Raw genomic sequence first — 27279 nt, 5'->3', positions numbered from 1 at the left:
AAGTTTATTTCCTGGACTGATTTCTGAAGTGATGAAATACTAATATTTGGGATGCACCATGTGCTTTCCTCCCCTTTTGCTTAGTCACTCTCTGGATGAGGGCTATTTTCTATTTCAGGTGACCTTTGCAGATGTGGCAGTATATTTCTCCGAGGATGAATGGAATCTGTTGACAAAGAAACAGAAACATTTGTACAGTTATGTAATGATGGACAATTATGAGAATGTGGCTTCTGTAGGTAAGGAACCTGAATCCATTGCTCTTTCTATAAAGACTGAGGGTCCTTTTATCCTATATTATTATGTTTCTATGGTTCCACTAGAATAATAGAATCATAGAGTTGGAATAGACCACAAGGGCCATCCTGTTCAACCCCCTTCTGCCATGCAGGAATACACATTCAAATCACCCCCAAGAGATGGCCATCCAGCCTCTCTTTAAAGACCTCCAAATGAGAGAACTCCACCAGACTCTAAAGGAGTATATTCCACTGTCAAAGAGCTCTTACTGTCACAAAGTTCCTCCTAATGTTTAGGTGGAACCTCTTTCCCCATGGCTTGCATCTATTCTGGTGTCGCCTTTTCTCTGTAGCAACAAAAAGCAAGCTTGCTCCTTGCGCAACATGACAACCTTTCAAATATTTAAACTTGGATATAATATCCACTCTTTATCTTCTTTTCTCCAGGCTAAACATAACCAGCTCTTAAAAGTGTTCCTCACAGAACTTGATAGTTCCCAGACTCTACACCACTTTGGTTGCTCTTCTTTGGGCATGCCCCAATTTGTCAACATCCTTTTTGAATTATGGGGCCCAGAACTGGACAGAGGATTATTCCAAGTGATGGCTGACCAAAGCAGAATAGAGTGGCACTATTACTTCCCTTGATCTAGAAACTATTCTTGCATTGATGCAGCCTAGAATCACATGGGCCTTTGTAGCTGCCGCATCACACTATTGGCCCATGAAGAGATGAAAGGGCGACACAAAAATCCCTTTTTCTCTAATGTTTCTTTTCCAATCTGAGCTTGCTTAGTTCTATGGTTGATTTCAGAGGCCCTTTATTACCTGATTGCTGGAGTCTGGGGAGGACACCCCCAAGTGCTATGCTTTTAGGGGAATTTCATACTTAGTTCAAAGGACAGATTGGGGCAACAGGGACCTCAGTAGTTCCGGACCCCCCCCCCCCCCCGGCATTAGACGAATTCCGTATATTCCCAAGCCCTATTTAAATGAATGAGGCGCCATTAACCCTTATGAGGCATGCCAGCCCTTTTCCCAATGTGACTTTTAGTGTATGCTGAAATCCGTGTAAGGCATGCCCGCGTATGACGCAGGTGCACTCTACACTCAGGCACACACATATAGGTGTTCACGCACAAAAACAAGAACTAGGTAACAAAGGTGGGACTGGAGATGTTAGGCTTTGCTAATGATAATACATAACCTAGACAGAACTTGATTCCAAGTGCTGACAGTCCAGAATGGTGAGAGAAATCAGTAACTCCCATGGCAAGTGTAGCTGGCAAGTGTACTGAGGTGTTTAGCAATGTAAACCAACAGAGTGTCTGTCTGCAACTGGACTGACGCTAAAGAACAGCCAGTTGGTATATTTATACTGAAATTGTTGCTAGTGGGCAGAACTTGAGTTTCTATAAGGTTTAAATCGTTTCAGAAAGTTTCCTGGTTGGGGAAAATATGGTCCAAAATCAAATGGAATAAAATGGGTGCTTGGTACAAATACCTAAGACATAAGGGATTAGCACCCCAGTTCTCAGGTCCTTCTTGGCTCTGAATTCCAGTCCCGTTCACAAGCTAATGTACAACGCAATGTGAGCACGATGCTCCCAGATGCAGCTCATCAATAACATAGCAGAATATGGAAAGAAATTTCCAGATACAGGTGTTGGTAATGCACTGACCACTTTTCACACTTAAAAATAAGTCACAGACACAGTTGATTTCATCTGAATCTTTGGAGGTTTTTTATCTTGAGTTGCAAAATAAAAAATATTTGCAAGCTCTCCTCTCTGACTTCCATCATGTTCACTGTCTCTTGTATAAACAAATACAATTCAATCCTATCCACAGCAATCCATATGTGACCTGTATACTGTATTGGTTGTGATTCATTTCCTGATGCCACACTATGAAGCATCCTCTGCAGTTAGCTTGCATCATGCCATGTGCTCTGACTCAGCACTCTCTGAGTCTCCCAAGATATGATGCCACTTTTCAATCAAGATATTTTTACACATGTTTAAATGAATATTTATTCAACAGTCTGTATGACTATCTGCTTCTACTGATTACCTCAAGGTAGTTCCCCACAATCTCCTCTTTGCCAGCTCCTCTGAGTAAGGATATAATCATTTCATGGATTTGGGGCACCTGCACCAGAATCATGCTCAGGTCACCCACTCCAACTCTATTAATTTAATCTCAAATAGGGAGGCGTGAACGTAGGGCTAAATGTTGGGCTAACACTTTCCTCTCTTAACTCTGAATTTCAGTATTATCTGTCATTATTTTTTTTAAAGAAGAACGTGTCAGTCATGAGAGAGTCCACACATCAGAGAAGCCATACAACTGCCAGAATTGTGGGAAACATTTTATGTACAAGTCTATCCTTGTCATGCATCAAAGAGTCCACACTGGAGAGAAGCCATACAAATGCCAGCATTGTGGGAATTGTTTTTCTCGGCAGTCAACCCTACTGACACACCAGAGAATCCACTCAGGAGAGAAGCCTTACAAATGCCAGCATTGTGGGAACTGTTTTTCTTGGCAGTCTCACCTACTGACACACCAGAGAATCCACTCAGGAGAGAAGCCATACAAATGCCAGCATTGTGGGAACTGTTTTTCTCAACAGTCAAACCTACTGACACACCAGAGAATCCACTCAGGAGAGAAGCCATACAAATGCCAGCATTGTGGGAACTGTTTTTCTCAACAGTCAAACCTACTGACACACCAGAGAATCCACTCAGGAGAGAAGCCATACAAATGCCAGCATTGTGGGAACTGTTTTTCTCAACAGTCAAACCTACTGACACACCAGAGAATCCACTCAGGAGAGAAGCCATACAAATGCCAGCATTGTGGGAACTGTTTTTCTCAGCAATCAAACCTAGTGAGACACCAGAGAATCCACACAGGAGAGAAGCCTTACAAATGCCAGCATTGTGGGAAATGCTTTTCTTGGAGGTCAGGCCTATTCAGTCACCAGAGAGGCTACACAGGAGAGAAGCCACACAAATCCAAGCAGTGAACGAACTTTATTTTTGTAAAGAAGGAATACAAAAATCTTTTTTCAATCCAGCAGTGCTAAGAAAAGGCCCTCATGATTTTATTTGTACGGTTTTTATGTCCATATGTCTGTTTATGTTATATTTTGTTAAGTTTAGGTTTTCATTGCTACTAGTATAGATAATCACTTTGGGTTATAAATTTGGCTGGGGATTATGGGCTGTGGTTTAGGTTAGTTAGATGGGGGACTGGGATTTATTGCAGCCAGCTAGAATAGCAATGATAGCATTCAGAATTTGTGGGATGTTGGCTGAATAAAGTTGGGGACCGGTAGTAACAGAAAGGGAGCTAGCTTCTTCGAATGTCTGGGGCGGGGAGAGATTGTGCGTGTGAGAAGGATGGCAAAGTGGGGCTGGTTAATAGTGGGAGATAGATGGTGGGAATTGTAGGTGGGGCTAGGTTTGGTAGAAGGTGGAGTTTTAGGTTTTGGAGTTTCAGTATATTCTTTGGCTTGGGGAGGCCAGTTCTGGCTTAAACACTGAATTTCTGGCTGTGTTTTCAATAAAGGTCTTTGTTATTTCAACACATTGGACTCTTTGATGCACAGAAGTTGTGAATTTGCACAAAACTGACCCTTTCTTCTCCCCTCAGTCCTCAGCAACATTCCCAGCCATAAGAACAGCAGAGGCAAACACACATACATCTATATATATCTATATCTATATCTATATACATACAGTATACACAGAGAAGCTAATTCCAAAGCAGAGTCTTCCTTTCCTGCCTTTCCTGGGCACCACTGTGGCCTCTTCAAAATCTCCTCAAAAGAAGGAAAGGAGGGAGGAATAAGGAAGGAAGGAAGGAAGGAAGGAAGGAAAGAAGGAAGGAAGGAAGGGGAGGCTGCTGAACCCCCGGCGCGCTCCTTCCCTTCCCTCAAAGGCTGCCAGTGGAGTAAACAGCAGCAGCAGTAAGGCCCTGGTGATCCCTGCACATGATCAGAAGGGGCCTTTGGATGTATGTGCGCATGCGCAGTCTCAGATTTTAAGGCAACTATTGATGGTGCTGAACCATATCCCTCAAACTCAGCATCTTAGAGTGTATTAAAACTGAGAACAGGTCAACATGGAAGCCAAGACCCATGATTGCTCCTGCATTCAACTATGTTCCAGACCGCAATCTGCCGTGTCCATTGGACTCAAGGGGAGCCAACAAGAGCCAAACAAGCTCCCTTTCTATAGCCCAGTCCTGGGTTTTCCGTCGGGGTCATTGGATTCCATGGTAAAAGGCCTGGCAGGAAAGTAGCTGAGGCTTACCTTCGCCAAAGTATAGTTTCCTGCTTGTTGGAATAAGCTTTCAAGCACTCGCCGATGTGGTCGCCTATCTCAACAGACAGCTGAGCATAAGATTCTCCAGTTCTTCCACCAAGCGCCCCTTGCCTGGGTTGCCCAGATCTTGTATGGCCTTCCTGACTGGCTGCATCTTCTCTTCGCACTGAAGAGGGGAACAAACAGAGAGGAGCCATGTGAAAGTGAAGGGTGGGAGGGAAGGTGGGAGGAATTTTTTTAACTTGCCTATTGCTTTGGACAGCTAAGTAAAGAGGAAAATCAGCTCATCTAAAATGTGATGCAGGAGAAGAGTTCAATAGATACTCTTTTCTGCATGTTTTCAGCATGATATGAGTGGCAGAAAACGTACAATGTCAAATGTTTCCTGGTTATATACTCTTCCTCCTCTTCTTCCTCCTGTTCCGCAATGGCTATGGGCTCACTCCCAGCTGCAACGTAGACAGGGCCCTGTGGTGGGTTCCCTTTATCTCCAACTTTGGCCTCACTGTCTTTGGCTTCTGAAAGAAGAAAATTGGGCAGATTAGTCCTAAAGCAAAATTAGGGATGTGACAAAATCAGGGATTTGACCATTGAAAGAAAGAAGGGGAAGAAGGTGTGACGTTGCCTTGTTGTGGTGCTGCTGCTGGTGGTGCTGGTGTGTCTCCAAGTCATTTTGGACTAATGGAGACCCAAAGATGCTTTTGTTCATTCTACATTTTGTATTCTAAGCCACCTTGAGACCCACCCATGGGAGAAAGATGGGATGAAATGTAATAAATAATACAACCATACAGTTAAAAGAAGGTACAATAGGAATGAATGAATAAGAATCATAGAATCATAGAATCGTAGAGTTGGAAGAGACCACTAGGGCCATCCAGTCCAACCCCCTACGATGCAGGAAATCCAAATCAAAGCATCCCTGACAGATGGCCATCCAGCGTCTGCTTAAAGACCTCCAGAAGGATGCTTTCAGGTGAGATCAACCAGTCCAACTTGTGATGCCTTCACAAAGCAGGAGTAGGTTCCACTGTAAGGAAGACAGTACTCAAAACACTAACATAAAATAGGAAACAGGCAAAGTAACCCAGAGAAATGCTCTTGTCCTGAGGTCTCTCCTCCTTTTCTCAGCCTCAACTGACTCAACTCCAACCTTGGCCAAGATTCCCAATTGTTTCCAGGGAAACCAACCAAAGAAACACATTCTCCTTGGTTCCATCTGACCACTTCTCCATGAGTCCAATTACATGGGTTGCATTTCTCTTAATAGGATGATTTCAACTGCTTTTTAACGTTTCACAGTCAGCTCTCAGGATCCACAGATTCTGCATCTCAATATATCCCCCAAAAGCCAACCCTGATTTTGCCATTTTATGTAAGGCACATCATACTACAACCCCATTGTTTGTAATAGGACTTAACATCCATGGATTTTGGTTACTTCATGGGGTCCTGAAACCAAACCTCAGCAGATACTGAGGTCAAACTGTAAATAATCTTCAAATTCCACCATACAATCAATAAAATTACAATTCAAACATACATCACACTTGTTCTTATTTTTGTTCTTCTTCTTATTATTATTATTATTACTGTTCAGATGACACATGCATTTTAAGAGGCCAGAAGCTGCATCAAAGCTGCGCTCCTGTCCTTAGGATTGTAGTGTGGCTTTGTCATGGCTTCTGGCCTCTTAGGACACATGCATCATTTAAATAGCATACCTCCAAAGTGAGCAGAAGCAGCTTTATTTTGGCCTGTCTATATCGGCTCTAAGTAAGATAAATTACAATACAGATAAGAAAAAGGAAAAATGGGCTAAAATGAGGGTGGAGAGGCTGAGGGGAGAACCTCTATCTATGCAAGGTAGCCAAGGTATTGGTAGCAATAAAAGTGTCAGTGACAGTGAAAAGCACTAATCTGGAAAGGCCTGCTGAAAGAGATCTGTCTTAACAGCCTTTTTAAAGGCTTCTAAGGTGGTGATGTGATGGATCTCTTCTGGCAGGTCATTCCAAAGACTAGGAGTGGCAGAAGAAAAGGTCCTCTGGGTTGTTGTAGCCAATCTAGTCTTCTTAGGCTTTAGGAGACTTCTTCTAGTGCGGGGAGTATTGTGTGGAAGAAGGCACTCCTGAAAGTAGTCAGGACCCAAGCCATGTAGGGCTTTAAAGGTTACAACCAACACCTTGTATCTTGCCCAGACACTAATGGGCAGCCAATGGAGGGATTTAAGATCCGGTGTAATGTGGGCAGTTCTAGAAACTACAGACTACAAATTCCATGATTTCACAGGATGTTGCTATAAAAATTGAATTCGGACCAGTGTTGCATGCAATGTAGTGTTCTAGAGCACTTGCCCCCATTCTATAGGAAGGGCGATGTGTCCTTACCCACAGAGGACACATTTTCATAGGTTTCCATCATCACCTCTTTGTACAGAAATTCCTGCTTTGGACTCAAGAGTGGCCATTCCTCCTCTGAGAAGAACACTGCCACATCTCAAAAGGTGATCTGCAATAGAAAGCACCCTTCGCTGAAAGACAAAGGATTGTAAATAACACCCCCATTGCATCCTAGTCAGTCAAATTCCCAATGGCTCCACCACAAAAAAGGAGGTCTGGGCACTAACCTGTCCGGAGGTCTTCTTTCCTCCAGTTTCTTCCACAAAGGAGGAATTGAGGGTTGTTTCTCTTCTCTCCCTTCCTTTGGAAGCACCTTGGTTCTTTCCACACCTGCAGAAAATACAAAGTGTTTTTATGTGCACACATTTATGCAATCTTTCATGGACCACAGAAAATACAATTCAACAGCACTAAGGGCAAATCAAACCTGAACCTTCCCTAAAATTCAAAATAAATCCATTGGAAAGCAGGATATTAATTATTGATATTATTATTATTACTATTATTAGTCTTGCCTCCAAACCCTCAGAGAGAGAATATTGTGAATACTGAAAGACTAAGACAGTTCACTGGGCCTTTCGGGGCGTAGAGACCAGCATCGTTGGCTGGCATGAGGGCGAAGATGGAGTCTGCACAGCGCACTCCCTGACTCTTCCCGCATGTGTGATGCTGCACATTGCACCACATCGCAGGTGACGTCACGGTGTTCTTCTGGCGCTACATCCTGATGATGCAGAAAAGGAGTGGAGAAAAGCCACACCATTGGCAGATATGGCACTTTTTCCCTGGCGCAGAAAGGAGCTCCTTTTTGCCCCACGGAAAGGCCACATCAGGGCCACAGCGTAGCTTTATCATAGTGGAAAAAGGAGCTGCAAAAAGTAGCGTGTTTGTCGTGGCCCTGATCTGGCGCTAAAAGGGGCGGCCTGTACATCCCCTTAATTTCCAGAAAATGGGGCTAGGATTGGAGTCCTAGGGTTGGCCCCAGCCTTTATCACTCCCAAAGATGTCAATAGGAGGAGGGCTGGGTAGGACTCATGGGTCTGATTGATTTTAATGGGTCTATTTTTAAATTTTTTCTTCCAATAATCTACATAAAATCATAATGTATAGATAGACAGCAATAACAACAACCATAGCAATTGCAATATTTAAATGTCTATATTTAATGTTTCCCATTGCCTTCCCCTAAGGCTGAGAGAGTGTGGCTTGCCCAGTCACCCAGAGAGTTTCTATGTTGGAGCTGGGATTTAAAACCTGATCTCCAGAGTTGTAGTTCCACTATGCTCAGACCACTAGGCCACACTGGCTCCTATACCATGGACATCGTTTCACTGGGCCATTGTATGTCATGGACTTGGCCCAGCTTCCTCATCCATGGAGGTCATTTTGCAAGCCCCCCTTCTCCTCCTCCATTTCCAGGCCCAGGTCCTTCTGCATACCCTCCAACTCTCCCAGTTTGGCAGGGACCCTCCCCTGGTTCATCCTCTGCTCTTCAAATGCCACAGTTTCCTTCTCCTCCTGCCATTTCTCCCCTTCTCTTGAGCTCACTGCCATTGCTGCAAACTGAGTCCAAAGTGCAAAAGGAGTCTGCCCTCCATGAAGACAGCCAAGGAGAAAGGAGACGAGGGGCCCTTCCCAGCGGCTCAGGCAAAGGCAAACAGCTGCAGCCTCTCCTTGTTTGCCTCTCCTTCCTCAGAAAGAACCTTGCAATCTTGATCATACTCTGAGGTTGTTTGGTCCCAGCCTCCCTTTGATTCTCTTGGATCCCTCTCCAAATTCTCAGGGCCCCACAGAGACTCCCAAGAGAGGAGAGGAGGCCTGGCAGCTGGAGAAGAGGGGAGGAGGAGGGGGCTTCCTTGCTTCCAGCCACCAAAGGCTGCCTCCCTACAGAAGACCCTCCAGACCCCATCCTTGGCTCCAAAATGGGGGCTCTTCCCTTTAGCCATCCTTCTCACAGAAGACCCAAATTTGGGGGTCCCCCATCGCCATCTCGAGGCCCCCACCTTGCCTTCCCTGCCAAGGAATCCCAGAAGGAGCTCTTCTTCTTCCTAAGCAGCCAACGGTCAAAGCCACCAGCCTTCTAGAACCCTATTCAGGCTCCAAGCCAACCGCCAGCCTTTCCCAGAATTCCACGCTCTCCCTCCTCCCAGCGGAGGAGACCGGGAGACGGAGCAATGGGTGCAAACACCAGGGAAAGAGAGTTTATTGTCTTAAACTTGTAATTCCAGTTGTGTCCCTTTATGAGGGAGAAAGGGATATTATTATTATTATTATTATTATTATTACCAACAACAATTATGGTAATTAGTTTCTTGTTCCCAAAACCACAGAGTCTTGTGAAATCTCAAAGACTATGTTTATCACACGGAGGTTTTTGCAGCTCTTCGCAGCTCAGATCCGAAGCCACTGCGGGTCCAATGATGCGAATTCAGGCGACAACGTTTTGTGTTATCACACGCGATTCCTTTCTATGGGGCTCCTTCCGTGGGGCTTCCGAAGTGATTCCAAAGTGACCCCTCATTTTGCTGAAATCGGTAACAAGCGAATGCACAGAAATCGCTTCCAAGCTCACTCCGATTCCACTCCGAATTGGTCTGGTGTGGAATGTAGCTTTGCTTCTGCTCTGTTTCACCACCGCAAACCCCCCGGTTGCAAATTTCCCATGATGCAGCGCTGCAATTCTCCCATTTCCTTCCAGAGGTCCTTTCGCTTTCAGGGCAACCGAGGGGGGGGGGAATAGACAGCCAATGGGAGTGGAGGAAGGTTCAGGTAAAGCGAAGGAGCCACGCCCCCTCAGGAATGGGAAACCAATGGGAAAACACATTAATCCCCATAGACTTCAGTTTTATCAATAAAGAACATTCCGGATACAACACCGCCCTCTTGTGGATACTCAAGACACTGCAGTCTCCTTGGGCTTCTCACCAACTTCTATCCTGGAGCGCCATCTGCTGGCCAGTCTTGGCAATTCACTAATAGCAATTAACCAAATTAAACATTATATAAAACAAAAACATGAAACAAGCTAGACAAGGAAACTGTTACATGGATTTGTAATTGGTTGACTGGACGAACCCAAAGGGTGTTCAGCAGTGACTACTTTTCATCCTGGACAGAAGTGACCAGTGGGGAGTCCAGTTCTGTCCGGGGCCCAGTGCTATTCAACATCTTTATCAATGACCTGGATGACATAAATGGGGGTATATTTATCAAATTTGCAGATGACACCAAACAAGGAGGAGTAAGTGATACTCCAGAGGACAGGATCAAAATTCAAAATGATCTTAATAGATTAGAAAGCTGGGCCAAAGCTAACAAAATGAATTTCAACAGAGAGAAATGTAAGGTACAGTGGTACCCCGGGATACGAATGCGCCGCCTTACGAAATTTCCGGGTTACGAAAAAAATCCATTTAAAAACATTTTTCCGGGTTACGAAGGTTATTTCGGGTTACGAAAAAAAATTTGGTGCTTTTCGGCGCGATTTCACACGGAATCGCGGCTTTCGCTATTAGCGCCTAAGGGCATATCGGCTAGCGAAAGTTTCCGGGTTACGAAAGCGGCGGCGGAACGAATTAATTTCGTAACCCGGGGTACCACTGTACTGCACTTATGGCGGAAAAATGAAATGCACAGATATAGGATGGGGGGCACCTGGCTGAATGAGAGACTTCTATGTGTGAAAGGGATCTAGGAATCGAAGTAGACCACAAATTGAACATGAGTCAACAGTGTGATGCAGCAGCTAACAAGACCAATGCGATTTTAGGCTGCATCAATAGAAGTATAGTGTCAAGGGAAGTAATAGTGCCACTCTATTCTGCTCTGGTCAGGCCCCACCTGGAATATTGTGTCCAGTTCTGGGCACCACAATTTAAAAAGGATGTTGAGAAACTGGAGCGGGTCCAAAGGACAGCGACTAAAATGATGAAGGGTCTGGAAACCTTGCCCTATGAGGAACGACTGAGGGAGCTGGGGATGTTTAGCCTGGAGAAGAGAAGGTTAAGAGGTGATATGATAGCCCTGTTTAAATATTTGAAGGAATGTCATATTGAGGAGGGAGCAAGCTTGTTTTCTGCTGCTCCAGAGACTAGGACCCGGAGCAATGGATGCAAGCTACAGGAAAAGAGATTCCACCTCAACATTAGGAAGAATTTTCTGACAGTAAGGGCTGTTCGACAGTGGAACAAACTCCCTCAGACATTTTGGTGGAGTCTCCTTCCTTAGAGGTCTTTAAACAGAGGCTGGATGGCCATCTGTTGGGGATGCTTCGATTCCTGCATGGCAGAATGGGGTTGGACTGGATGGACCTTGAGGTCTCTTCCAACTCTATGATTCTGTGATTATAAGCCTCTGGGAGCCAGGAGGGGGAGGCAGGAGCAAAACCAGGATTGCCTAACTCTGTGCGGAGAGAAAGGGAGCTCTGGGAAGGGCCAGGAGAGGGGCCTTGGGGATTGATAGGCAGTCACCAACCTGACAGATTTTAATAATAATAATAATAATAATAATAATAATAATAATAATAATAATGTTTTATCTGTATTTTCCCCCTCTCCCAATGGATCGAGGTGGTATTACAACCATAAAATAGTCATAAAACAACAATAGCATCCAATTTACACACAGTAAAATAACAAGTCGCCTAAAACCTAATTCAGGACAAATAAAAACATCGTTTAAATGCACAATTGCAATCAAATGTGGGATTTTCCTTACGTTCTTTACAAGAGATCTGTCTTAAGTGCTTTATTGAAAACATCCAAGGTGGTGATAAGACGGATCTCCTCCAGCAAGTTGTTTCATAACTTGGGGGCCATGGCTGTGTTCGGTCTGTGGGAAGTTGTTCTTAGCCTGACCTTTGGGTAATCTAATAGATTCTTCCCAGATGTTCTAAGAGTGTGGGGCGGATTGTGTATGGAGAGGCCTTCTCTCAAGTAACTGAGGCCCAAATCATGTAGGGCTTTAAAGGTAATAACCAACACTTTGTATTGCGCCCGGCAAGGAGCATCAGACTGAAGTCACAATGGGACTGTCTCAATGCTTCAGGGAATCAGCATCAGACTGAAGTCACAATGGGACCGTCTCAAAGCTTCAGGCAAGGAGCATCAGACTGAAGTCACAATGGGACAGTCTCAAAGCTTCAGGCAAGGAGCATCAGACTGAAGTCACAATGGGACAGTCTCAATGCTTCAGGCAAGGAGCATGAGACTGAAGTCACAATGGGACAGTCTCAATGCTTCAGGCAAGGAGCATCAGACTGAAGTCACAATGGGACAGTCTCAATGCTTCAGGCAAGGAGCATCAGCTGCCCTCAGTTCGCCTCTGACATCTTCCTCCTCCACATCTTTGTTATGCCCAAGTTTGTAAGGGCAACCTGTTTAACCTGAGAGCGTGTAATGAAAATTTCTCTTTCTGTGGACTTATTCAGAGCAGGGCTAACACAGATAGTGAGACACCAAATTTGGGTTTAAACACTATACATGTAACATTTATTAAATCACAAAAAATAATACAAACATTGATTATCAAGAGCTCTTCCATTCACTCACACTTCCATACAATACTCACACACACTTTCCTTCCGCCAGACATTGATCAGTTGTCCTCGAAGGCTGGGGATGACATCATTGCCGCGCGGTTGGTGCCAACAAAATTAGGGTGAAAGCCAAGGCTCCTTATACTTTTCTTCTCTCTGGCTTTTGGCTGCTGAAGTCTGGCAATATTGCAGCCCATTACTCAACTTCTTCTTTTCGGGAGGAGACAGCTGTTCAAACAGTCCACGCTGTTCAAAGGCAGGTCGTTCTGTTCAAATTAGTCCATTGTCCTGTCAGTTCCTCTTTATTGCAACTCAGGAAAAAAAGCACCTTACTGGTCATAGTTTGACACACCTGAACATCTCCCCGCTTCCGCTTCCAAATTCCTCAGCCTTTCCTCATCTCAGTTGCCAAATCCCTCCTTCACATCAATGCTCTGCGCGGAACCATCTTGTTTAGTTCTTTAGCTTGATTTAAAACACCATTCCTTGGTCCTTTGGTTCTTCAGCTCTGGGTTTAAGTCAGAATTCACACCTTTGTCTTACATCTTTAACTTGGACACCATCCACTTCATACAGTCCTTTATTTCCTTTCTGTCTTCCTCCATTCAATAAACGTCTACCTGGGGTTCTTCTGTCCTGGGGAGGCTATCAAGTGACTCTCCCACTGCCAGGTCCCAGGCTGTCACTCTGCCCCCCGACGGCCTTCCTTTCCCCAGTCTGGGGCCAGAAACCCAAATCCTCCAGTGGTGGCCTGGGAGGTGTGAGCTTCAGGAGGTTTCCCTGTCTTGGGCTTGGCCCTAGTTCCTCTGAAGAAGGCACCTGCTCCTCCACCACCGGGATCTCCAGAACCTCCGGGTTCTCCAAGAACTCTTCTTGTTCCTGGGTTTCCATTGGATAAAAACTGTGAGACTTTGCAAACGGTGAGATCTAGAGCCAGTCCTATGCTCAAAAAATATAACCCATTTGAAGCAAGAGCAGCTTTATTGATGAATCCAGGCAGAAACATCCATTAACACCTTTTTGCAAAGTCTGAAGTCCAAATAAACTTGCTCAAACCCTCCCTAAGCCAGCCCCCAATTCCCAAGCTAAAGCAACAAAAGTGGAGGTTGCATAGATACCAAGGTTGTCTCTACTTCCCTTCCCTTCTCCCAGACAGCCTCACCTTGAAGAGCGGTGTTCCCAAGCCAGCTTCACTCCTCCTTGAGAACCAGTCTCCAGCTGCAACCCCAGCCCCTCTCCAAACGCCCTCCTTCATCTAAAAGCCACTCCATCTGTCCTTGTATCATTTTCCATGACATGCTTTCTATAACCCATCACTCTATACTACCTACTATGAACTACAACTATAACTCCTACTTTAATAACCAAACCCTAATATTTTATTCTTTATGGCAGAACCCTTATACACTGTTTCTGACATGCAATGGGCCAGTCTGAATCCTTCAGGTAAAGAGCACCACCCTGAAGTCACAACAGTACTGTCTCAATCCTTCATCCAAGGAGCATCAGCCTGAGGTCACAATGGGCCAGTCTCAGTGTTTCAGGCAAGAAGCATCAGCCTCAGGTTGCAATGGGCCAGTCTCATTCAGGGAAGGAGCACCAGCCTGAAATCACAATATGTTATGAATAGCTTTATTAATGCATTTATTCATTTGAGATTTATGCCATAAAGGTTATAGGTTTAGATTAGAGTTAAGATAGATGGGATTTATGGTGGGTTAAAATAATATGTTTTAATATGTGCTTTAATAGAAGATGCTAGAAAGAGGTAGAGAGATCATGGCTAAAGAATGTCCTGGTTTGCTAGGATTGGAATGTGTGGGAATCATCCTTCTAACAGAGGCTGGAGTTTAAAAGACTGGTCTCTGTAAAAGGAGGGGGAACATAGTTATTGGTATCGTTATATTGTATTATGTTGTTATGTGTTTATGCTTATTATATTTTCATATGGTATCATAATAGATTGGGATTGATGGGGTTTCATTATATATATATATATATATATATATATAGTGGCGCCTCCGCATACGCGGTCTTTTTATAGGCGGCTTTGAGCATAGGCGCTCAAAGCCGCCGGGGCGGAAGGGGCGGCACGTCCCATTCAATTGAATGGGTGCGCGCACCCGTTGCGCCGCCGTGCACGAGCCCCATTGGAAACAATGGGGCTCGAGCATAAGCGGATTTTTTTATACGCGGAGGGATCCGGAACGGATCCCCCGCATATAATAAGGTTCCACTGTATATATATATATAGTTAAGCCATAATGTTAATTAAAACAGTTGTGTGGCTGAGTTCTGTGGTCGAAAGCCACAGGTGCAGTGGTTGAGAAAAGGCACATGAGAGCTTAATTGTTTTTAGAAACGTTGCCAGAATCTTGGCTGGGAGGACATTGCGCAGGAAAGGGCTATCCAGTTAATTAGCTTTATTGGTTAATGGGGTGAGGTTGATATGGTTATAAAAGTGATATATCCATACTTTCATTCCTGACAAAAAAAGTCACTTCTATTACATGTATCTTCTTCAATAAAAGCTATTCCTTTTTCAAAGTACTGCCTTTTGTGTTGCAAGAGGGGCTGCAGTTAGGACCCTGACAGATATCTCTCTCCCCTTCCATTCACCCTGCTTTCCCAAAAGGGCTGGAGAGCATACCCAACCATCCACAGAACCTTTCTCTGCTCTTGTGTAATGCCAGGTCAGTCAAAAATAAAACACACATAGTCCATGATCTCCTACTGGACCAAGAGGCTGACCTGGCTTGTTTCACGGAGACCTGGCTGGGTGATGAGAGCTCAGCCACCTGGGATCAGGCCTTACCAGCGGGATTCTCCATCAGTGAGCAGGTAAGGGGACGTCGCTTTGGTCCATGAAGACAATCTTGCTTTGGCCAGGATACCTATCCCTACGATGGACCACATCAAATGTATTTGCCTCAGCTTAAAGACTAGGGAAACTCTGGGGATTCTGTGGGTTTACTGTCCGCCCCGTTCTTTAACAGACTCCCCAGCGGAGCTGACACAACTGTCTTTGTGCTGCTGCTGGATTCGCCTAGGCTTTTAGTCCTGGGCGACCACAACATCCCCCTGGATGCGCCTCCTCAGCATGCGCAGGGATTGCCAGGGCCTAGATGCTGCTGCTTATTCCCCTGGAGGCCTTTGCAGGAAAGGAAGTTATGCTCTGCGGGTTCAGCGGCCTCCCTTTCCTTCCTTCCTTTGAGGAGACCGCAATAGAGCCCAAGGTGCAGAGCTGGACTCAGGAGGGAAAGGCAGGAAAGGAAGGCTCTGCTTTGGAAATGATGGCGGGATACAGACGGGCAAAAAGGGGTGTATTCATGACGTCATGAAGGTAGAGCCTTCAGACGGGCCTTACCTGAATGCCGCCATGAACACGCCCCCCGCACGCCCCAAGCAGGAAGAAGCGGCATTAAAAAGGTGCTGCTTTTCTCAGCTTCTTTTCCGTTTGATGCGCAGCTGCGCAGCTCCGTCTGTAAGCTGCTGCACCGGTACGTCAGAATTGCTATGCTGCTAATTTAAGTTGCCCATTTAAAAGCTCCGTGTCTGCTGCGTCACATAATGAGTCGGGGTCCTGGAACATGTGCAGTTTGCAGTCAGGCTTTAATTGCAGCGTCAGCTGCCATGCAGGTGTGGAAGCTGCAGCACAGCTGCAGCGCATTTTAAGACTCATAACCCTAACCCTAACCCTAACCCTAGAGTAACATGTACGCATACGCTGCTTGGAAAGTTTGGACTTTAAAGTGAACCCCTACACACATTCCTGTGCCATTTTCACCTAACAATAAAAACCGCTAAAACTGTAAATATTTACATATGTACAAGAGAGGTGATGGGGGATGGCAGGGGGACAGCGGTGGCAGCGGCGACAGCTGTGGCTGTGCATTGCAGATTCAGCAGGAGCGCGGGAACCAAAGGAGAGGAGGCATCCATGATGCTGGTGACACTGGCAAAGTGCAAGTGGACAAGGATGCCAACACCAGCTGATCACCAGCTGGCAGGAGACCACCATTGTTCTTGGGAAGAGCGGGGGAAAAAGTTTTAAAGGGGCTTGGGCGCTTTAAATGTGCACATAGGCTTTCTGCCGCCGCTGCTTAGCGCTGCAGCTGTGCAGCTGCGCATCCGCCAGCCGGCAAAGGAAAAAAAAAAGCCCAGTTTTTGGCCGCCCGTGAGGAAGCTGCCTCTCTCTTTGCAGCGTCCTCCGAGGTGGCAGTTTGGAAACTCCGGGTCTGAAACGGCCCCAGGTGAGGCATCTTCACTGCCCCCCATGTGGAAGCCCCATCTCCTGAGCCACGCTCCCGGGGTGGGCGGTCTGGAGGCTCCGTATTCAGCAGAATACACCTCCAAGACGTCTTCCCCTGCCCGTCTGTATCCCGCCAAAGATCTCTCTGTGTATCCTGTATGCTTGTGTGTGTGTGTGTGTGTGTGTGTGCCTCTTCTGTTCTCATGGCTGGGAATGGAGCTGAGGACTGAGGCGAGAAGAAAAGGTCAGTTACGGGCAAATTCAGAACTTCTGTGCATCAAAGAGACCAGTGTGTTGAAAAAGCAAAGAACTTTATTGAGAAAACAGAGTCAGAAATTCAGTGTTTAAGCCAGAACTGCCCACGCCAAGCAAACAGTACATTAAAACCCCAGCATCAAAAACTCCACCCTCTTCCAATCCTAGCCCCCACCTCCAATTCCCACAGTCTATGCCTCACAATTAACAAGCCCCCCTTTGCCATTCCCAGAAACTATCCCTTTCTGTCAATACCTGCCCCCAACTTTCTTCAGCCAACATCCCCCACATTGCAAAAGCTATCATTCCCATAACTATTCTACACATCTATAACAAATCCCAGCCCCCAAACTACCTAACCTATACCACAACCCACAATCCCCAGCTAAATTTACAACCCAAAGTAATTATCTATACTATTAGCAATTAAAACCTAAAAATAACAAAATACAACTTTAAAACACAAACAGACATATCGACAGACAAAGCTTACAAACAAAATCACAAGGGCCTTTTCTTAGCACCACTGGATTGAAAATATATTTTTTGTATTCATTATTGACAAAAAAATAATGTTAATTCACTACTCGGATTTGTGTGGCTTCTCTTCTGTGTGGATTCTCTTGTGTCTCACTAGGTTTGACCGCCAAGAAAAACCTTTCCCACAATGCTGGCATTTGTATGGCTTCTCTCCTGTGTGGCCTCTCTGATGTCTCACTAGGACTGACTTCCAAGAAAAACCTTTCCCACAATGCTGGCATTTGTATGGCTTCTCTCCTGTGTGGCCTCTCTGATGTCTCACTAGGTCTGACTTCCAAAAAAAACATTTCCCACAATGCTGACATTTGTGTGGCTTTTCTCCTGTATGGACTCTCTGATGTATCACTAGGCTTGACTTCTGAGGAAAACATTTCCCACAACGCTGGCATTTGTATGGTTTCTCCCCGGTGTGGACTTTTCGATGCATGACAAGGACTGACTTGTAGGCAAAACATTTCCCACAATGCTGGCATTTGTATGGCTTCTCTCCTGTGTGGATTCTCTGATGTATCACTAGGCTTGACTTCCAAGAAAAACATTTCCCACAAGGCTGGCATTTGTATGGCTTCTCTCCTGTGTGGACTCTCTGATGTCTCACTAGGTCTGACTTTGAAGAAAAACCTTTCCCACAATGCTGGCATTTGTATGGCTTCTCTCCTGTGTGGACTCTCTGATGTCTCACTAGGTGTGACTTTGAAGAAAAACATTTCCGACAATGCTGGCATTTGTATGGCTTCTCTCCTGAGTGGATTCTCTTGTGTGTCACTAGGCTTGACTTCAAATAAAACCATTTCCCACAATGCTGGCATTTGTATGGCTTCTCTCCTGTGTGGACTCTCTGATGTGCCACTAGGATTGACTTGTAAGCAAAATTTTTCCCACAATGCTGACATTTATGTGACTTCTTTCTTGTGTGGATTCTCTCATGACTGACAAGTGATTCTGTAAACAAGGGAAATGACAGACAAGACAATCTCAGCGTTAAGAGAAGAAGATGTTACCCCAAGATTTAGCCCTCATTAACCCCTCCCTATTTCACGTTAGATTAATAAAGTTGGTGTGAGTGACCCGAGCATGACCCTGTTCTGGATGCCCCCAAATAATTAGCTTACTTGCTAATTAGCTTACTTGCTGTTCACCGCTATGATCTTTGGAATAGTGGTATATAAATAAAACAAATTATTATTTAATTATTATTATTAAATCCATATAATGATTGTATCCTTACTCATAGGAGTTAACAAAGAAGAGATTGGAGGGGGTCTACCTTAAGGGAATCACTGGAAGGAGATATTCATAGAAAGGACTGTTGAAAAAATATTCCATTAAACATGTGCAAAAATACTTTGACAGGTGGAATCATATTCTGTGAGACTGCCATAGAGTACATAGTCAGAGCCCAACGCATGATGCAAGCTAACTGTAGAGGTCCCTTCATGTTGTTTGGCACCTGGAGTTTTCTCACAACCAATACAGTATACAGCTCAACTCGAGATAGAGAACCTCCAAGGATTTAAATGAAACCAATTGTGTTTCTGATTTATTTATAAGTGAAAAGTGGCCAGTGTATTGCCAATATCTATATCTGGATATTTGTTTCCATACTCTGCTATGTTATTCTTGAGCTGCATCTGGGAGTGTCACCCTCACATTGCGCTGTATATTGGCTTGTGAACGCAATAGGAATTCACAGCCAAGAAGGACCAAGAGCCAGTGTGTTAATCCTTTTTGTCTGAGATATTTCCACCAAGCACCCATTGCATTTAATTGGGTTTCAAACCATTCTCTCCCCCAGGAATCTTTCTAAAATGATATAAACCTTTTTGAACACTCAGTTTCTGACCCCAAGAAACAATTACAGTATAAATATCTGCCCTGACTGACTGTTCTTCGATGTCAGTCCAATTACAGATAGATAGTCTGTTGGTTTACATTGCTAAACACCTCACTACACTAACCAGCTCCACTTGCCATGGAAGTTACTGACTTCTCTCACCATTCTGGACCCTCAACAATTGGAATCAAGATCCATCTAGGTAAAGTTTTACCATTAGCAAAGCCTCACACTATTCACCACTCCCACCTTTGTTACTAGTTCTTGTGTGTGTGTGAACTCCTATATCTGTTTATGTGTGTATATGTGTGTATATTGCTTTTCCCCTAAATAAAACATTAAAACCTGTTTCAAATGCCTTTGGAATTCTGTGTGCTTCCGGGCCTGGTATAGTTTAGCTGAATCCCAAGGTTGCTTTTGCCACATTCCCCTAAAATCATAGCACTTGGGATTGTCCATGCCAGACTCCAGCATTTTGGGTAACAAAGGGCCTCTGGAATCAACCATGGAACTAAGCAAGCTCACATTGGAAAAGAAACATTAGAGGAAAAGCAGATTTGTGTCCCCCTTTTCTCCCTTCATAGATATTACTCATAATTGCTTAATGGAACCCCTAAATATATCTACAAACAAGGATTTGAGCTGATTCTCAGAAGTTCTCTCAAACCAGTTCTTAAAATCTGTCAGGTTCATGGCTGCCTCCCAATCCCCAAGGCCCCTCTCCTTTGGTCTCTCTCCAATAGTGCCTCACTAAACTACAAATTAAAATATTCTACAGGATGTTGCTATCACAATTAAACTGCGCTTGAAAGGGATCTAGGACTCCTAAAGGCCAATGTGATTCTAGGCTGCATTAATACGAGTATAGTTTCTAGATCAAGGGAAGTAATAGTGCCACTCTATTCTGCTTTGGTCAGGCCTCACTTGGAATAAGCCTGTGTCTGGTTCTGGGCTCCACAATTCAGTTGGAACATGCCCAAAGGAGGGCAACCAAAATGGTGAAGGATCTGGAAACCATCAAGCCCTATGAGGAGCGGCTTAGAGAGCTGGGTATGTTTACCCTGGAGAAAAGAAAATTAACAGCGGATATGATATCCATGTTTAAATATCGGAAAGAGTCGTCGTATTAAGGATGGAGCAAGCTTGCTTTCTGCTACTACAGAAAAAAGGAAACACCACAGTGGATGTAAATGACAGAGAAAGAGGTTCCACCTAAATATTAGGAGGAACTTTGGGACAGTAAGAGCTCTTTGACAGTGCAATATACTCCCTTAGAGTTTGGTGGAGTCCCCTATTTTGGAGGTCTTTAAACAGAGGCTGAATGGTTCTTGGAATGTGTATTCCTGCATGGCAGAAGTGGGTTGAACTGGATGGCCCTTGTGGTCTATTCCAACTCTATGATTCTATAATGCTATTGGATTCTGGTTCCTTACCCACAGAGGCCACATTCTCATAATTCTCCATCATTACATAATTGTACATAAGTCTCTGCTTCTTCGTCAACAGTTTCCATTCGTCCTCAGTGAAATATACTGCCACATCTGCAAAGGTCACCTGCAACAGAAAATAGCCCTCATCCAGAGAGTGACTAAGCAAAAGGGGAGGAAAGCACATGGTGCATCCAAATATTATTTCATCACTTCAGAATTCAGTCCAGGAAATAAACTTTAAATTCTGTCAGCAAGAAAAAAGCTACTGCCTTTGAGATCCAGTTTGTCTTGAATCCTTTCAGTATAATATACAATATAATTTAGACCATGACTGGGATATTGATGATGGATTAGGATACTGACTATCCCAACACATACAGTACATTTAGCCACAAAAGAATTGTGGTGCATTTAGCCATTTCTTGCCAAATTTTAGAACCAAATGTCATTATTAAAAACATTTCTGGGGAGCACAATGGGCTTGAGGGCCAATGGGCCCACCCCCAATTTAGATCCAGAGATATTCTCCCATATCCCCCAACTTTTCACAGATTAGAAAAGCAATACACATGTGGACAAGCAATCCAGAAGGCGGTCGAGATAGCCAAAGCTGTTTATGAGGAAGATCACACAAGCTAGGAAGGACACAGCAGTTTGCTTTTGCTTCAGCCTCCTGGGAAGGGCAACACCCTGCTTCCTTCCTTCCTCTCCCTACTTTTGAGTTGATGGGGTGCAAACTGAATGGCACTCAGGAATTGAAGTGAGCTGAGAAGGGGGAAAGTGGGAGGATAAGAGAACAACCGGGACATTTTTAAAAGCCCCTGAAACAGTGGGGCGACAGAGGATTAACCAGGACTGTCTCTGCTAAATTGGGAGAGTATGTTCTCCACTTGCTTTCAGGAACTGGCCCATCACTGACACAGATGAAACTAATAGTCAAGAACCTCGACTCACCAAAGAGTTCTTGTACCTCTGCATCCTCTTTCTGTTGGAGCCCATCTCCCTCCGCTTGGCCTCTGTGTTGGCCATCAGGTGGGCTGGGGTCCTGGTGGATCTGCACTTGGGTCACTTCCAGCAAAAGGTGTCCCAAAGCTGTGTCCAAGGAGGCTGAGATGAAGTTTCTGCGAAAAGAGACCAGAGATTCAAAAAAGGACACAAATTGGATCTCCTCTAAACAATTAATCCAAATAGATAGAACTGGTTATAGAATAAAGACACGAGAAGATCTGAATGATCAGGGTAATGATCTTTCATGGTTCTTTTACAGACAGTTAAGAAAGCTCTTCCTAATGGATAAAAAACAATACAGTATTTGCAAATCAGACTCTGATCTAGAACAGGAAATAATGTTGAATAAAGAGAACAGCATCCTGCTGGTGAGACACGCAGGTGACATATGCCTCCTTTGGGCTGATGCAGAGGTGGGCATCCCCTTCCTCCCTCTGCTCCAAACAAACCCCCCTGGACCTAGCATAGACTCACTGCAGCTCCCCTACACAACAGATACTTCATGCCTTATTAGAGTGGTGGAGGATGAGGGGATGAGGAGTTGAAGTGGGCCCTGGTTATGTCCCTGTAGCTATATGTGAAATGAGTGCATCATAAATAAATAAATAAATAAATAAATAAATAAATAAATAAATAAATCATCTGCTGAAACCTCCAGATTTCCCCAGTGATTTTCCCCATCATCAGCCCCTTTCCCAAGAAGGCTGGATCCACACTGCAGAAATAAGGCACTTTGACACCCCTTTAAACACTCAGTGCTAAGGAATCCTGGGTTTTTACCTTTGGGACACTTAGCCTTCTCTGCCAGAGAGCTCTGGTGCCACAACAGACTACAAATCCCAGGATTCCATAGGATGGAACAAGAGAGTTAACACACTTTAAGAACTGGGTTATTTCTGCAATGCAGATACAGCCTGGGTTGGTTGTAAAAGGGTAGAAGCACCAAAGTCTTGTTTTTACCTTCCCAATAATGGTTTTCCTTTAAAAGAAAGAAGCAGTTTGCTTATCTGTCTAATCCTTATTTTTGTTGTTCTTGTTTGTTTCTATGTTTATTTGGTAATAATATGAGAAGGTCTGTTCTGCCTCCTTCCTTCTTCCCTGAAAATCTCTTAATAAGGAAACTAAGGAGACTTTTAAAACCTCCCAAAGGAGATACTTTTGGCCTTTTTTGGGGGACTAGCCTCCTCTTAGAAGCCAAAGCCCAATGTTTGTGAAGAATAATAATAAGGCTTGTATTAAAACTATCCTCCCCATTTCTGATCCCTTTTAAAACCAATGTTCCCCAGAAGGAGCAGAGCTGTGTAAGAAAACCCTCTCACAAAAGACACACAAAAGGACACACTTCCTTCCTTTTGGCCCAAGGAGCCTGGCCTCCTTCTGACTCTGGAGCCTCAGGAGAGAAAGAAAGGCCTCTGTTCAACTGAGGCTCAGAGAAGGTTCTGGAATATTATTCCCAACAGTCACAAGCAGCACAAAATGGCCGCCAGAGCACAAAATTCCTGTCTCTGCCTCAGCACTTGACAGTTTGAGGCCTTCAGGGAACCCATAATGGAGGATGAAAGGGCCCCATAGTCAGAAGGGACCCCAAAGAGGATTTCCAAACCTTAATAACACCTAAAAATTATCCTGATGCTTCTATTGAAAGTAAACACCTGACCCCCCCCCTCCCTCATTACAATCAATAGTGGAAAATTATTGATGTTTTCTCCCATTCAAACCAATCCTTCAACACCTAGGCAGCACAGAATCAAAATAAAATGAGTAGATCAATATCTGTGGGACTGACAGGAGTAGATTGGGTCCCTACTACAGCCCTACTACAGAGTCCTGACCGTTGAGGAACAACCTTGAGCAACTGGGGAACTGAGAGAGATACGGTTCCAGCTGCAGGACTGTTGGAGACGGCAGTTCCCAGTATGAGGTGCATCTCTTTTGGTACAATTTATGTACAAGAGCTGATTGAAGGGAAATATATTGAAGGCTCTGTTGTTGACTGTTAAAATATACACTAACTGAAGTCATGGGAATATTAATAATGTACATGCAAATATCTAGTCATCTATAATGTAGCCTTGCAAGTTTATAACTCTTGGGATCCTATGGATCAAGTTGCTCTTTCTTTGGTCCCAGGGAGGCTGCCTTGTCCTGAGTCCTGGGGGATGCCAAGGCTCCCCTGGAGCAGTAGAGTGGGGCTCCATAGGGGTCTGAGGGATGCTCTGGTGAGCTAAGAAGCATAAATGTACATTTCTCTCTGTGTTTTTAGTTTTTACTTGGTCATGCCTTCCATTTTCCTTGAACATCTTCCACTTTGCAGTGCCTTGTCCTCCTTTGTGGGGAGGACATCTGGTCACCCTCCTTGAGGGTCTCTCCCCCGATAGAGCCATGGGTCCAGAAGGGCGGCCAGTCGTGACTCTCCAGGGCTAGTTTAGGGTCAGGAGAAGGGAGGGAGAGGCTGTGAAGCCAAAACCTCAGAGTTCCTCCATGCAAAGCAGCTGCTCCAACCACTGAGCTATACTCCCTTCCCAATGGATGCAGGAGTACAAAGCGGCTGCTGGCATTTTGTCCTCCTGAATCCCCCCTGAATTGGCACAGCCCCACTCCTGCCCCACCACAGTCTTACAGAGAGGGCCCAGTTCAAGGCGGAGAGGAGTGTGTCTGTTCATACCTTTTGTGAGAGTTAAAGTGTTAATAAAGAAAGCTTTTCCTCTGCTTTGGTCTTCTGACAAAACACCAAATGTACAGCCTTTCCCACCTTGGCAGGGGATGGGGCCAGATCAGTGGGGTCCCTGGGGTTGATGTCACCCGGTTTGGTCACTCCTGGTGTCACCCCCATTGACCCCTTTCTCTAAGAGCCCCTTCACTAAGAGCATCCATTAAAGAGCATTAAAGGAGCATAGAGTTGGAATAGACCACATGACAAATGGCAGTGGAGGGCAGAACATAACACCTAGGAAACTAGTCCTCTGAGTCCCAGCCATAGTAACTCCTGGTAGTAAATAGTCCAGGGGGCTGAGAGGGGGTCTCCTTTCCCAAAGTGTGGGGTAAGGACCGGTTCCCATGGGACTGTGGCCCCTATGACCTCTGAGCAAATCTATGGGATACGCTGCCTCCAAGAGCATTGGAGGAGTCTCTGGCTGGATGGCCATCTCTTCGGAGGACTTGGAGGGCAGAATGGGGCTGAATGGATGGCCCTTGGGGCTCCCTTCCAGCTCTAGGAGCCTATGAAGCCTACCTTACAAGGCTGTTGTGGGAGTTAATCACAAGGCAATTACTACACAAGAATGGCCACCTTTTAGCAGTTTACAAAAAAAATATCCATGCAATACAATAAAAACATCTTTCATTGTATCCCAAACCCTTCCTAACACTCCCTCCCAAAAAATATCCATACAATACAATAAAACCCATCTTCCCCAGAAGAAGCAGAGCTGTGTAATAAGAAAACCCTCTCAGAAAAGAGACACAAAAAGAGACACACTTCCTTCCTTTTGGCCCAAGGAGCCCAGCCTCCTTCTGACTCTGGAGCCTCAGGAGAGAAAGAGATGCCTCTGTTCAACTGAGGCCTCAGAGAAGGTTCTGGAACAATATTCCCAGAGTCACAAAGCAGCACAAAATGGCCATAAGAACACAAAATGGCCTCCTCTTCCTCAGCACTTGGCAGTTGGCAGTTTGAGGCCTTCTGGGAACCCAAAATGGAGGACGAAAGGGCCCCAAAGTCAGAAGGGTCTCCAAACAGTATTTCCAAACCTTAACAACACCTAAAATGCCAAACCAAAAGAACGCTGCCATCATCCAATGAATTATAAAAGGACTTCCCTTAACCTACACTGGGACCAGTTAAGGAACCTTATTTTTACTTCTTTACTGATCTTCCCAAGCATCAACTGAGCCAAGACACGTGTAAAAGGAGCGTCGAGTAGTAGATACTCCAAGGAGATATTTACTATAAATAACAAAATATAACTGAAATATAAGTCCTGCAAGGTATTAAGAGTCTTGCATGTACAATATTTGTAAGTATATAATGTTCAATTCATACAAGCTATTAAAACAATAAATAGACTTAAGTGTCCAATTCTGCGACTAACTTCCAAGATCCGCTCTTTAACTCTCTCTCTCGATCTCCAACCGACACAATTCCCCCAACTGTCTCTTGGTCTCTCAGGCCTTATATCTCCTTCTCACGGAAGCTTCCAGAAGAACCTTCATCTTGCTCTCTGATTGGTCAAGAGAGCCTTCCGTAGCAGTGATGTCATTCTGCATTTGCATAAACCTCCCTTTACTGCCTGAAGAAGACCTCCATTGACTGGAGCCCAGTCATTACACTTTCCCAAGGCAAGGCTTGCACCTATTTCCCAATGTTGTTCTTGGGGTCTGCCTTCCAGTTGATTCCAGGTCTTATGGTGATCTTATGGGAGTCTCTGAAGGGGTTTTCTTAGCAGGTTCCTTCAGAGTGGGTTTCCCATGGCCATCCTCTGAGGCTGAGAGAGTGAGACTTATTACTATTATCATCATCATCATCATCATCATCATCATCATCATCATCATCATTTATTTCTATAGCACTTTAAATGTACACAGTGCTGTACATACAAATGATCAAATCAATAAAAATAAAACCTGCCAATCTACAAAATATGTATAAAACAATAGGCAATAATATAATATAGAATTCGTTAAAATAAGCAAGCAACAATTAGAAACATCAACATCAACATGAGGGACATTTTCGCCATGCTTCTGGGAAGCGAGCGGAGGACACCTCATCTTATGGTGTTAAATTTACCCAGGGGTCCCACAAAACATGGCGGAAATGCCCCTCACATCCCAAGATCTCGAAAAGACCCCAGACATTTTTAACCGCTGTGGGTTACAGAGAAGTGCCTGATGCTTGGAGCCATGCGTCATGCTTTGCCCACCATATTTTAAGCTGAAAGGGAAGCCCAGGGTGGGATGGGAGAATCTGGTGTCACTTTTAAGGCATGTATTATTTAAGCATGAGCTGTTTTGCATCATTTCAAATGTGTATTTTTATTTCTTGCAACGTAGTAGGGCCCAGGGCAGTTCACCAATGCTCCCAGAAAGGGATTTCGGAGAGGACTATTTTGGGTTCTTGGTGGGAAGAAGCAGTTGTATTCCATGGGCACAAAAGGAAGGTCCCAGAAGGTCCAATGCTTCAGACAGCGACTCCTCCCCAGCCGCAGAGGCCCTGCTCCTAGGTCTCTGGCCTCTCAGCCTGGAGAGACACAGCTTCTTTCCAGGGAGCTCTCCATTCGGCCTCCCTCTCTCCTCTCCCAAAATGGAGGACAAAAGAAGGTTCTGGCTACTAGGGTTGCCATGACTCTCTTCCACAAAACTCCAGACGCAAGTCTACAAAAGCATATGCTACAACTTTTTTCACTCAGTTAGTAACAAAGGTGCTACAAGATCCCTTAGGATACTGATATTC

At 44.8% G+C, this 27279-nt stretch overlaps 3 protein-coding genes across 3 annotated transcripts in view; 1 reads left to right on the top strand and 2 right to left on the bottom strand.

The window, feature by feature from the left end:
* Window positions 1-27279, top strand: part of LOC149290421 (uncharacterized) — a 60876-nt gene that overhangs the window by 6078 nt on the left and 27519 nt on the right. The gene's annotated exons all lie outside the window — the stretch shown is intronic.
* Window positions 1-27279, bottom strand: part of LOC149290422 (uncharacterized) — a 106519-nt gene that overhangs the window by 59972 nt on the left and 19268 nt on the right. The gene's annotated exons all lie outside the window — the stretch shown is intronic.
* Window positions 17100-26636, bottom strand: LOC149290424 (uncharacterized). Its single transcript, XM_089489295.1, has 4 exons — window positions 26617-26636; window positions 25919-25990; window positions 21777-21943; window positions 17100-18500 (listed from the first exon to the last, which is right to left on the bottom strand). Exons 1-4 carry the CDS (start codon window positions 26634-26636, stop codon window positions 17602-17604), a joined length of 1158 nt encoding a protein of 385 aa, XP_089345421.1. The 3' UTR covers window positions 17100-17601.

The sequence above is a fragment of the Sceloporus occidentalis genome, unplaced genomic scaffold (assembly GCF_023333645.1).
Source record: "Sceloporus occidentalis isolate IW3139 unplaced genomic scaffold, rSceOcc1.0.p SCAF_39, whole genome shotgun sequence".
In the NCBI taxonomy this organism is placed as follows: domain Eukaryota; kingdom Metazoa; phylum Chordata; class Lepidosauria; order Squamata; family Phrynosomatidae; genus Sceloporus; species Sceloporus occidentalis.
This window is presented reverse-complemented; position numbering and strand designations above follow the sequence as displayed.